We start from the raw sequence: 12,502 nt of genomic DNA, 5'->3' as shown, positions 1-12,502 counted from the left end.
ACTTCCTTGTCTTTTTAGCACAATGAAAGAATTGTACCTAAACAAAATCTTTCCTCTTCCATTGTGTATGGACCATTTCCTTTCTAACAGACGCGTTAGTATGTGCTTGTCATCTGCTGGAAAGCATACCCTGCTTCTAAATGCTATTTTCCACTGTCATTGAGATTGTGAATTATATATACGTGTGTGTGTGTGTGTGTGTGTGTGTGTGTGTGTGTTCTCTGAGTTATTTGTTTAAAAAGGCATCTAATCTGAGATTTGGTCCCCTCTGTAATTTGACCTGAGAAAAGTCACCTCACTAACAGACTTTAATACATGGTGAATGGGGGGTTTTTGGGTTTGTTTTTGGAAAACATACAGAAGAGGAAATGATATTGCCAATTCAGAATTATTAATCCTTATTGGAAAATTTGGCATTCATCCTTCAGAAAATACTTTTCTTGACAAAGTTGCAAGACATATAATGGGTGGGGAATATATAATGACCTTGCAGGAAAGACTGTTAGTCTTAAATATGACTTGGGAGGTCACCACATGGTGACAAATGGTTCCTTCCTTTCTTGGTCACCATGTGAGGTACTTTACATTACTGTTTGTGATAATATTACTAGTCAGGAAGATGAGAGGTGTCCCACTGTGTGTATTTGTATGTGGGTGTCTGTGTAGTTACCAATTAATCTAGGTCCGCTATAAGCTGGGCATTCTAGTAGATGATATATTCACAACCTCACTTAGTTGATCTTAGAAGGTGTGTCACTATCTCCATTTTGCGAGTGACACAGCTAAGATTCAAAGAAATTAAGAGACTTTCCTAAGGTCCTAAAGGGAGAAATGGCACTCCCAGCATAGTCCATCCCCAAATATGCCCAGTCCAAAAGCATCCTGAAAGATCAACATGTTAACCAAAAAAAAAAAAAGGAGGAAAAAATATTGTGTGCTTAGTTAAGTCACGTAACATCTCCAATACTCAGTTTCCTCATCTGAAAATAGGGCATGTCTCTCCTGGAGTTTTTGTGAGAATAACATGCGATCATGTTTGGGGCACTTGGCATAATGCCAAATTCAACATTCATGCTTGGTGAATTACAGCTGTTAAGATTTCTTTTTTGCCTTTTTTGGAAAGTTTTAGAAAAAACTTTCACTTCTCACCGTGCTGTCCTCTAAAGCCTGACTAGATGTCTTTTAGAACCCAACTGGGTGATTCTTTGTGACTTTGGCTATATTGGTGATGTGCAAGTTGCCTGTATTTGTTTACTAAGGCCGCCACAGCAACATGCCAGCCTGGGTGGCTTACACAACAAAAATGTACTGCTCACAGTTCTGGGACCGGAAATCCAGGATCAAGGTGTCAGCAGGAAAGCAATTTCCTCTGCGGCCTCCTCTCTTGGTTGGCCTCCTCTTTGTTCCTCACGCGTCCTTTCTCTGTGTGCATGTGCACCCTCAAGTCTCTTTGTGTGACCACATGGCCTCTTCTCATAAGGACACCAGTCAGGTAGGATTGACGCACTCTGAAGGTCTTATTTTAATCACTTCTGTAAAGGCCATGTCTCCAAATCCAGTCACATTCTGAAACACTGGGAGTCGAGCTTCAGCATAAGAATTTGGGGGAACACAACTCGGCCCATAATGCTGCCATAAGTAAATTATTTTCCACTGCATTTGGAAGTAATTATTTTCAGGAATAACATGAAAAGAGAGGATGGTTGAGGAATTTTATGGTGTCTACCACAGAAATGACTGTTTGCAGAATTCTTCATCTATGACATACAGTGAGTTCATTTACTGTGCATAGAAAATATTTAAGAAGTCAAGCTTAAGACTCTGTCAATCTATATGTAATATAAAAAGAAGATTCCTGTTAATAGGCTACTGATATTTGTGTACATACATTAACGTTGAGATACCTGTTTATGTCAATTGTTGAGCAAACAGGGAACATTGACGTAGACCACAGGTGTATACAAAATCAAATAAGATACTCACTGTGCACCTGTTAAGTAAAACACTAGGGCACAGGTTATGGAGATTCCTAGGGAAGTCCCCTCCCTCCGGGGGCTCCTTTTCTATGTGGGGAAAGGCTAGACATTTCACAAAATGAGCTTATTCAATCATCAGTTAAATATTCAGTGTACTCAAGGAAGGCAGTGTGTTGTTCGGAAAAAAGACACAGTTGCCTCTGAAGCCCAGAGTTAATTTCAGAACTGGTATTGGTTAGCTGTGTAGTATTGGGAGCAAGGAAAGTGATTGAATCAGAAAAACAAACTCAGAGGTGGCTTGCTGCAGCATTCAGGACTCCCGAGAAAGTGCTCAGACAGCAGAGCTGTATGGCAGGGTCTCAGAGAAGGATGTCCCAGAGAGCGTTTCAGAGAATGCTGTGCACCCGTGACTTGAGACTGAACACAAGGTTAAGTCAAACTTGAAACCTGACCCTGCATTTGATAGAGCTGTTGTTACAGTGATTGTAAAACAGGGAAGTCCATGCCCCCAGGTGTCATGGCAGGCCCTTACCTGTATGAGAAATGCGGAAATCTTGACTTACCAAGGAAGGACTTCTCGGTTCTTTACTTCTTCCCCCCTCATAAAGCATATTTTGTTGCCTGTTAAACGATGATAATAACAAGTATGATTGCCGTGGAATCTGAGAAAATGCCTTGTTTAAGATGTATCTTTATTCTTTCAGGCCTCTTTTTCGTGGAAGCTCAGATGTCGATCAACTAGGAAAAATCTTGGAGTAAGTAAAACTGTAATTTTCTGTCAGTGTCCACAGCATCGAAACGTTCACGGTGACATTCCTCTGTGTTCACATGTGTTTATCTCTTGTCTTTCTTGCCCCGCTGCTGCTGCAGACAGTGTTGTATTTGTGTGGCGAGTGGAGGTGTGGTAGAAGTACTGTTTCACACAGCACCCTTCCTGACCTGTGGCCCAGCCGCTCTGCTCAGGAAACTTGTGTGTTGTTGTGTGGCTCTTCACTTGGCTGAACTCCAGCTCCTAGCTCAGATACGCCGTCTGCTTGTGGTCATTCCACGTGCGCCCACTCAGAGGCGGGCACTTGTGGCCTAGTGACAGTCCTTATCCCCACCAAGCAGTCTTGGTCACCCAGGTTGGTTCTGCATGGCTTGGCTCGGCTTTCCTGAGCCAAGGATAGTGTGCTACACATGCCCCTTTTCTTTGGGACACCAAAGTAGGAAATGAGATCACAGGTTCTCGTAGTTCTAAGTATGCAACTTCGAGAAAGTCATTGGAAACACCCTGTGAAGGGCGTATGCCTGACACACAGTAGGTGCTTTTATAATGTTAGCTATTGTTGTTATTACAATTTTTCACTAATTATTTAAGCTTTCTCCTGTTTTAACTTCACCTGAGACATGAGACTCTGGCTTGCATACTCCATAGCTATGAGGTAACTTATACAGCCCCTGCACATCTGCATGTTTGTGCATGTGAAGATGTATGCATCCATATTTCTACCATGTATTTCGTGCCTTTAGATTTTACTTCATGGTCTCCGGCGTTGTTTCCTGAAGTTAGGCCCTTTCCTCTGAACACACTACCTTGCCAGAGAAAAGGGACAATGCTGCACCCTAGCGTTACTGTTCAAGTACTTGGAAAATTATTTCTGTTTCCACCTTCCCTGCCATTTATAGATTGTACCCTGCCAGTCTTTCCAGTATAAATGTCAACTTTTAAGACTTATATTCAGCTGCCCAAATAGTGCAATTAGATGCAAGCACTTTGTGATGGATGTCAGAATTTCACAATACTCATACGTGAGCTGTAAAAGTTGATACTGGACATGAAATGAATTTTTTTAAGGAAAGTCTTATTCACATACCTTAAAGGGAAAAACATTTCTGGGTTTAAGAAGATGTAAACTTTCAAAGTATTTTGAAAGTGAAACAATGGTTTTAGCCTATGACATTTCAGAGCATTTTTAAGAGCACTATCATAGTTAAGTGGAAATAAAACATTGGATTTGGAATAAGGAGAACTGGGTTCACCCTGGACTCTGACTGAACTCACTGTTCACAGACTTTGGCAGTTCATTTTACTCTTCATTCTTGGTTTTCCCATCTATAAAATGGGAATGATGCGCCTGGCCTAATGTCTCAGGAATCAGAAGAGACGACACACTCAGAACTACACATATAAATGTATATCCACTGGTATGTGTGTCTCTGAAGGCTTTTGGCGGTTCAGTTGATCATCCTTGCAAGACTTGACTCAGCATAGGCATATGCAAAGCTGCAAATAAAAATATTTTAAATGATTTCCAAGAGGTGTTATCATCAATTTTAAGGTGACTGGTGATGATAAGCAATAATATTGAAATAAAAAGGGCTGAAAGCTAAAAACAAATGAAAGAAAATTCTCAAAAGTCTCTAATAGACAGTCTTCTTTTCTTCGTCTGCCCCACCCCATTCTCTCCAAAAACATACACATGCATTGCCTTTCATACTTGATAGTGAGGTTTTTGTTTTCTTCTTTTTACTCCTCTTGTAGACCTAGCTCCTAAGCAGATTTGTGTGTTGCTCAAGTTATCTCTTCTGTTTTGGGCTGTAGTGAACGTCTCCATGAATCTGTTTTTGTCTGCCTCTAGGAAGCAGCTCTCTGGATGCCCAACATAGTAGGACTGCAGTGTCTTGCCAGACACCCGGGGCAGGGCAGGGGCAGGGATGACAAATGTATCTCTCTTCCCAGCCAAAGGGTGTGGCCCGGGCTCTGTCCTGCTGAGGGAAGGGGAGCAAAGCCCTGCAGATCCAGGACATTTGCTGCCATGCCCTCCTGGGCATTAGTCCCAGCCAGCAGGCCAAGGGAAGACCTTGTGCAGGCTGGCCCCGTTTCTAGCTGTGGTTCCAGTAATTGAGCCTGGTGTTTGAATAGCTATGTGTCCTGGCTGTTACACTGTGTTTTTTTAGATCCATTTTCCAGAGTCTGGGTGAGAAACAAGTTGCTGCATCCTCTGAGTTCCCTTGTTCAAATCTTCATTCTACCTGTATATAAATAATACCTATGTAACGAATAAATTTTTTAGGTCCATTGATCCATTAATATTTTCAAAGAACTTTAAGTTGCACATAAATAGGTTACAAGCAGTTCACATTTTAAATGTGGTAGTTACGTGTTTCCTATGCTTCTTGGATTAAAAACAACAGTATTTTTTATTGTCATAATAATGGATAATGTATTGATATGGCATCCTGCATGTCAGACACTGTAGGCTATACGCATTTATATAAGTTATAACTGGTCCTCATTACAACTGTAAATTACCTTTATCTTTTACATAAACACACTGAGGGTCATAGATGTTAAGTAATTTGTCCTTACCTGCCAATAAATGGCAGGTGCGGAATTTGAACCCAAGACTGCCGTATTTCCAGAGGCTATGCTTTTTATCACTTGATGTTCTTCCAACCTTTATTTTTTCCCGGAATGGTTTTCAGGGGAAACATAAATGATACTCTCTTGATGTATTGTTTTTTCACTTTGGAACACCATAGACTTCCCTTATAAAATAGTGTTTGCACAAAATAGGACATGCATACCAAGCCTCATTTTTCTGTTTGATTGTAATACATGCAATCACTGTTTGGGGAATTGCTCTTTAACTGAAAATGCAACCAAATTTATGTGGTAATAGACCATATTGGATGGGCACCACAAAAGCATTTCAATGCCAGGATGTTTAGTCAGAACATGGAATGCACTCAGGCATAAGGAAATGGACATGCCCGTGTGGGTGTCCTCTGAATGAAACAGGTCCTACTTTTTCAGGAAGTCAGGGCTTACCACCTACTAGTATATTTTCCATTTCTACGTCATCTCTTCCTTCCTCCCCTCCCAGTGAATTTTAGTTTTTCTGTGAGATCACCTCTGCCCCGTGATCACCGTCCTGCTGAGGGAGACCCTGCCCGTCTCCTTTTCCTTTCTCTAGAATTTTCCTTGCCTTTCTCGAGAATTTTGTGAGCAAGCAGCTTCTGCATGGCAGCTAATGCCCATGCCCACATGTGGCTCTTTTGCAGCGTGATTGGACTTCCAGGAGAAGAGGACTGGCCTAGAGACGTTGCCCTTCCCAGGCAGGCTTTTCATTCAAAATCTGCCCAGCCGATCGAGAAGTTTGTGACAGACATTGATGAACTAGGCAAAGACCTACTTCTGGTAAGATCTTGTGGTACAGAGCTGGTCTGCCACGTGTGGGTAAAAGACGGTCCTGTCCAGCCTGGGTTGTGGGCACAGGTTCCACGTCAGCAACTGCTGCAGGCATCACGTGCCATGGCCACCAGGGCCAGAGTTGCGGGTCTCCAGGGCTTTCATTGCCACACTGAGCAGCTGGTGGCTCTTGATTCTGGATTGTCTTTCTGATCCACACTCCAACTCTTCTATCTTTGAATGTTTGTTTCAGTGCAGCCTTAAAGCATCTCATTCTCTTGAGCATATGTTTCTTTAGAAGTAAATATGATGTCTCCTTGTTTACAGTTTCATGCTCGTTTCATGCTGCTTTAAGCACTTGCATGTCATTTCCATGTGCCTTTTCTTAAGTGGTCATAACTTTGGGAAGATGTTTTTCCAAAGGAGCTATATATTTACTAAGTATTGGGTATGCTGTGCATGTATGAAGCACCTCACTGGGAAAAGGGACTTCTGTGCTCTCTTCGAGACAGGCTCATCACACTTGACCTGGTGTATAATTTCCAGTACGCGGAAGCCAGAACAACGGGTAAAGAGTTTACCTGCTAGGCTGATCCTGGTCCCTGCAGCCCAGTGAGTGTGTCCTTTACCTCCTGAGTTGACAGGCTGGGTCAGTGCAAGTCTTCTCTAGTGTCTAATGCAGGGCCCAGACCGAGAAACAACTGGCTCCCTGGGGCGTGTTTTTCCTATGGTAGGTGGGTGCTGCAGAAAGGCAAGCAGAGGCATGCAGTGCCCTGAAGGCCTGGGCTTGGGAGACGCACCCGCCACTTGCACCCACTTTGTTCCATTGGCCAAAGCAAGTTTCATGCTGCAGGCCAACTTCATGGAGGAAAGAGCACTCCCAAGAGAAGAAAGGGAATGTGTGCTAGAAATAATACAGTCTGCCCCAATATTCAACTCTTAACTAAGGTGTGATTCCAAAAGCTCATTTTGTAAGTCGGTTATTTGGCAATCAAATTAAATGTCCTTGCAGAAACGATGTTACACATGGTTTTTAAGATAATTATCATGCCAGCCCCCTTGTTCCTGAAGTAGAGCAACAGTAGAACTCAAACAACCTTTTAAACAGTATTTCCGCAGGGTAGACTATACTGAGGCTTCTGCAGGAGCCTCGCTCACACCCCACACCCACCCATGTGGCAGGAGTCCTATCCTCATCCAGTCTGAGGCCTCCCAGAGGCTCCACCAACAGCACCCCTAGAGACATGTCCACACAGCACTTAGCTCTTCTTTCCTGTGTCCTGGGGGTTAAGTTGGCAGCTTCCTTTTCTAACACCACTACCTGATTTTCTCCTTCTCGGACTCTGGGAAGAAAGAACTCGGGTTCAGGAATGTTGCCCCTGCTTTCCTGTCCTTGGGAATTCAGCCCTTTACAAGTCTTCTCCAGGGATGTCTGTTGCTCTTAGAGACAGTGGGACCATTCACAGACAGCTCTTTCCTCACTTGCCCCTTGGCATTTGATATCCAGAGGACCCACTGGGAAGCTGACCCCATAGCCTGACAGGGGGCTTAGGACAAGTAAGGTTTCAGTGTCCCAAGAATTCACCTGAAGTCAGTGTAGAACTTTGTGCTTGTCTTTCTAGGTCAGTAGTTTTCAACAGAACACTAGAGGGTCCCTGCCCCCCAATCAGAAGCTGCCGAGGATTGTGCACGGGACCCCCTCTTGGGGCATGGGGACTGCATGCCAGGGGACCTGGTCTGTAGGTGGCATAGAGGGCTGAAGCCACAGACTGTCTGCACACCCAGCGCATGCCCTGGATGCTTCCCCGCCGGGAGAAGGGCTGGAGGCACCCAGCTAGCTAAGCTTCTGGACCAGGTCTCACTGTCATTTGTCAGTTCCTGCCAGCAGGAAGCGCATGAGCGGAGCATGGCTCCCTGAGTGACATCTGAGGCTCTGCCTAACTTAGCAGCAACAACTCATCTCAGACCACAGGCTGCTGCTGCTGCTGCAGAGATTTCCTTCTGCTGCTGCGATTTCCTTCCCTCCTTGTTGTGTTGGCCTCAGCCCAGCCACTGCCTTGACCACTCAGCGAGGGCCAGAAGCTCTGGATGTGCAGGGACCCGCTCACTCACCCTAGACTCCCTGCTCCTGAGCTGTCAGCCTGGAACAGAGTTACTGACAGGAAGCGCATGGATTCTTGGTAGGGCTACCATTAGCCCTGGCATCTCCGTGTGACCTGGGAGGAAGGACTGACTCCCTACTCTGGGTGGGGCAGCCACAGGACAGGGTGAGAGGTCGGTGAAGTCTGTGACTGCAGCACTGAGTTTGCTAGCACTGCAAGAATCGCCATCTAAATAAAACTACATGCACATGGCAAAGGTCACAGTGCTCTTTAAGAGACCTGGGTGTCCTTGAGAGAAATTCTGGGCGAGCACAGGCACCACAGGTGCTGTCTCCTGGAGGGAGGGGCGGTTTACACACCAGGACACACAAGATGAGTGCTGTCTGCATGTTACTTCACATCCCTCTAAGTAAATATTAATTTTCACCACAGATACACTTAATACAAGATGGTGAACAGAGGAGTGACCGTGCATGTACGTTATTTACTTGACATGTTTCATATCAACCGCACTTTTTTTCTTTTTTGCAGAAGTGCTTGACATTTAATCCAGCCAAGAGAATATCCGCCTACAGTGCCCTGTCTCACCCGTACTTCCAGGACCTAGAGAGGGGCAAGGAGAGCTCGGACGCCCGCTTGCCGCCTGGCCAGAGCACCTCAGAGCTGAACACAGCCTGAGGCCTCAGCCACTGCCTCGAGCTGGCCCTCCAGGGATGCCCTTGCTGGTTGATGGGTCCCTAGGCAAGCCTGCAGAGCTGCTGAGGACCACCACATCTGGATGCCTTCCAGCTGCATCCTCTCGTGGGCTCTGTGCGTCCAAGGAGGCCGCCTAGTTTACTATTCCGAAATCAATGCAAGAGTGATTGCAGCTTTATGTTTGTCTGTTTGTCTGTTTGTGTCAAGAATCTGGAAAACTTCCAGAAGAGAAGCTGCTGACCAATTGTGCTGCCATTTCATTCTTCTGACCTTGAATGCTGCCAGTGTGGAGTGGGTGGCCAGACACAGCTGAGGTGCGATAGTCTCTGCAGCTGCCTGGCCTGCCTGGTACTTGAGTGCGTGCGACTCTGTATGTGTGTGTGTGTGTGTGTGTGTGTGTGTGTGTGAGAGAGAGACAGAGACAGAGAGAGAGAGACAGAGTGTGTGTCTGTGATCTCCTCAAGTGTTACTTTTTATAAACAGCAAGAATAACCCAATTTCAAAGACTCAAGGTGATGGATAAATAACAGGTGTTTGTTCACTGAAGTGACTCACCTGCTTGGTCTTCTCCATCAGAAAGTTGAGCCTGTGTCCTCAGCATTTCTTTTCTGGCCAAAAGCAGTAGATTTGCTAGCAGTAAAGATGAAGTTTTATACATGAAGCATAAAGGAAAAAAAATTATGTCTTTTAAGAGACCTGCTTTTTAAAACATGCATTCTATTTAGTCTTCAAAAAGCTGAATTTGCTTGTTGTAAGTCTATCTTAACCTTCTGTGTAACATCATGTGTTATTATTTCTTTTGGAAGATACCTTATAAGCTTTTTATTACCTGCTATAGACTTAGGGAGTATACCTCAAATAGGTTAAAAAAAAATAGAGAGAAAGCCTTTACTTCCTGGATTGGAATTCCTCTTTCCTTTTTGTTTTTTTGTTGTTCTGTGTGTTTGTTTTTAGGAATTTGTCAGAAGCTGTTTCCTATTTCAGTTTGGAGAGGAGTTCTCTCTGCCTAGAGACAGGAATGCCATTTGAATTGTCCTCACCTATTACACTGTACTTTCTACCATGCACTGCCTCGTTGGCAAAGGTTCACCTGCTCTGTCTTCTAGCACCTCTGGGTGTATTGCTACTATCATGCACCTCGTAACAGATTGCACAGGCTGCCCTGTGCACACCTGCTCGCTTGCTTTCAGTGAACCTTTCATGATTTCTCAGTTTCAGATGATGGTTTATGGCAATTCTGCAGTCTGAACAGGCCCTGACCTCTCACCAAACCCGACCTCCCAGCCTGTGTTCACTGTGGCTATCCAGGCAATGGTAGGCTCTCTCTACTTCATCACCAGCATGTGGATTCCTCAAATTGTTACTTTGTGCTTTGCATTTTAACAGAAGATACTGCCAGTGTGGTATCTGGGGGAATGTCCTTGACTGTGTTTCAGGGATACACGTTTGCTCTATAAAGTGACCTTTCTCCACCCAGTGGTGCTCGTGCCTGGTGCCTGTGCACTCTCCTGCTGTCTGCGGAGCCAGCCTGCCCAGGGCACTGGAGACAGCTTCTTTTGCTGTTTTCTCTATAGTCCTTTGTATTCACCCCATCTTTGCCTTATCCGTGGTTTAGTGCTTAGTTGGCTGTAGTACCCAGGAGACACAGAAAATCTTCTGGGAGGTTGCTTCCTGACCAGCGTCTTGAGTGCATGCGGCAGCTGTGTTTAGAGTTAGTGTTTTCAAAGAATGGACATTGCTCCAGTAAGTAGAAAATACTTCAGCTGATGTGTGTGCATTGTCAAGTTTTACTGAATTCTCAAGTTTTACTGAATTCTTCACAGCTCAATAGTGTATATGATTATCTTGAACAAGAGAAAAAATTAGATGTCTCTCCTTGAGAGTTTTTTTGGGGGGTTTGGGAACTTTCTTTTTTAATACATATATTGTTTAGTATTGTTCTAATTCAGTAGCTTGAGGAACAGGAATTTTTTTTCTAAAGCAAGATCATAAAGACGACGGGCCCTAAGAATGTCTTATACCTTTACTGTGACAGCACTGATGATGTGTTGTCAGCATGGTAAACGCTTGAGACAATGAATCCAGGGCAAGGTATGCTCAAAGTCTCGCCTGGAAAAGTGATTTCTGCCTTTTCTTTGATCGAGGGTCAAAATACAAGTACATACACATTTTGTGGGGTCTAGAGATTGAGTTTAGAAACCCACTGCACTGACTTACCATGAGCTTTTTTGTTAGTATTCATGGCTTGGGTGAACATAACTTGAGTTTTTGCTTTAGCAAAAGTTTTCATAAGTTCACTCAAGAAAAATGCAACTCTTCTGAACTGGAATTTTTCAGCATTCTTTAGAATTTTAAGCAAGTAGAGAGCTCAGCTTTTATTTCTGGTATCAACCTTTGGCCCATTTCTAAGTAGTGCTTATAAAGAAAAATTAAAGCACCAACTACTTGGTATTAGCTATTTGGCAAGTTATCTTCTGATGACCCAGGGGAAAAGGCCCCTTGGCCTTTCTGAGCTTTCCAGGAGTCTGTTCCAGCTCTTCTGAGGTGTGGTTCTTGCATCTGAGTGAATACTCTCTTGATTTGCCCTTGACATCTAGACTTGCCACCTCGAAAATCCAGACCCACACAAGCAGTCTTGCCATTGGGGCATTTGAAACAGTTGGCAGAGTAAGAATGGCTGATGATTGTGATACATGGTTTCAGACATGTCTGCAAAAAGTTAGGCAGTAGTCAACTAGAAGGTCACACTGCCCAGCTTTACACCAAAGTAGCTTGTAGCTAGGAGAAATGTATCAGATGTGAGCACATGTGAACTTCACACATGGACTGGTGCAAGACGCGCCTGGTAGATTCTGTTTGATGTTTGGTTCTGGCAGCCCAGGCATTTTGGGAACTGTGGCGCAGGGTGGAGTCAAAACAACCCACATACAAAAGAGAAACCTGTCCATCCCATTATCATAAGCAATCACATGGCAAAGGGTGATCATGACCCAGCCTTTAAAAACTCCATTTCCAAGGGCTTGTTAGAGCCCAGTAGGTTGGCGTCCTCCTCTGAAATGGATGGAAAATCAAGGTGCAGAGATCCTGTTTTGGATGTAATCTCATGCTGTTTCAGCCCCCTGGATTTTCATGATTTTCTCTCAGGAAGCACACACTGTGAATGGCTGACTTTTTCCTTAGCCCCAGGTGACTTACTAAAAATAGTTCAAAATTATTCATCTAAGATTGGAATCTTGCATTTCAGTTTTAAGAAAAAGTGAAGATCTCAGGATGTATAGGATGTTCATATCTTAAAGAAAGCATGTTCCTTTTTAATAGAGAAATTTATAGTTTGACTTCAGAATGTGGTACCATCCATTTTTATTAGAAAACCCTTAAATAGTACCAAACATTTTGAACTTTAAATTATGTATTTGAGTTTTTAAGAAATGGTAGCTGCTCCTTTTAAAAATAGTGCCTACTAAGACAGTAATGGCAATTCTTGTGCCATTAAGGAAAATAAATCATGGAAGCTTCCTAATATCACAAACATATTAAAATTCTTCTGTCCAAAG

The 12,502-nt window shown here is 43.8% G+C and overlaps 1 protein-coding gene across 1 annotated transcript in view; it reads left to right on the top strand.

Annotated features, from left to right (window-relative positions):
• Positions 1–12,502, top strand: part of LOC103276439 (cyclin-dependent kinase 6) — a 185,554-nt gene that overhangs the window by 131,086 nt on the left and 41,966 nt on the right. The window contains exons 6-7 of the mRNA XM_021706895.1: positions 2,681–2,731; positions 6,024–6,159. Of these exons, the coding sequence (XP_021562570.1) occupies positions 2,681–2,731; positions 6,024–6,159 (187 nt within the window). The remainder of the gene's footprint in view (positions 1–2,680; positions 2,732–6,023; positions 6,160–12,502) is intronic.

The sequence above is a fragment of the Carlito syrichta genome, unplaced genomic scaffold, assembly GCF_000164805.1.
Source record: "Carlito syrichta isolate Samal-C Ts95f unplaced genomic scaffold, Tarsius_syrichta-2.0.1 Scaffold316198, whole genome shotgun sequence".
In the NCBI taxonomy this organism is placed as follows: domain Eukaryota; kingdom Metazoa; phylum Chordata; class Mammalia; order Primates; family Tarsiidae; genus Carlito; species Carlito syrichta.
The sequence above is the reverse complement of the archived record's forward strand: the minus strand, read 5'-3'. Positions and strand labels throughout refer to the sequence as shown.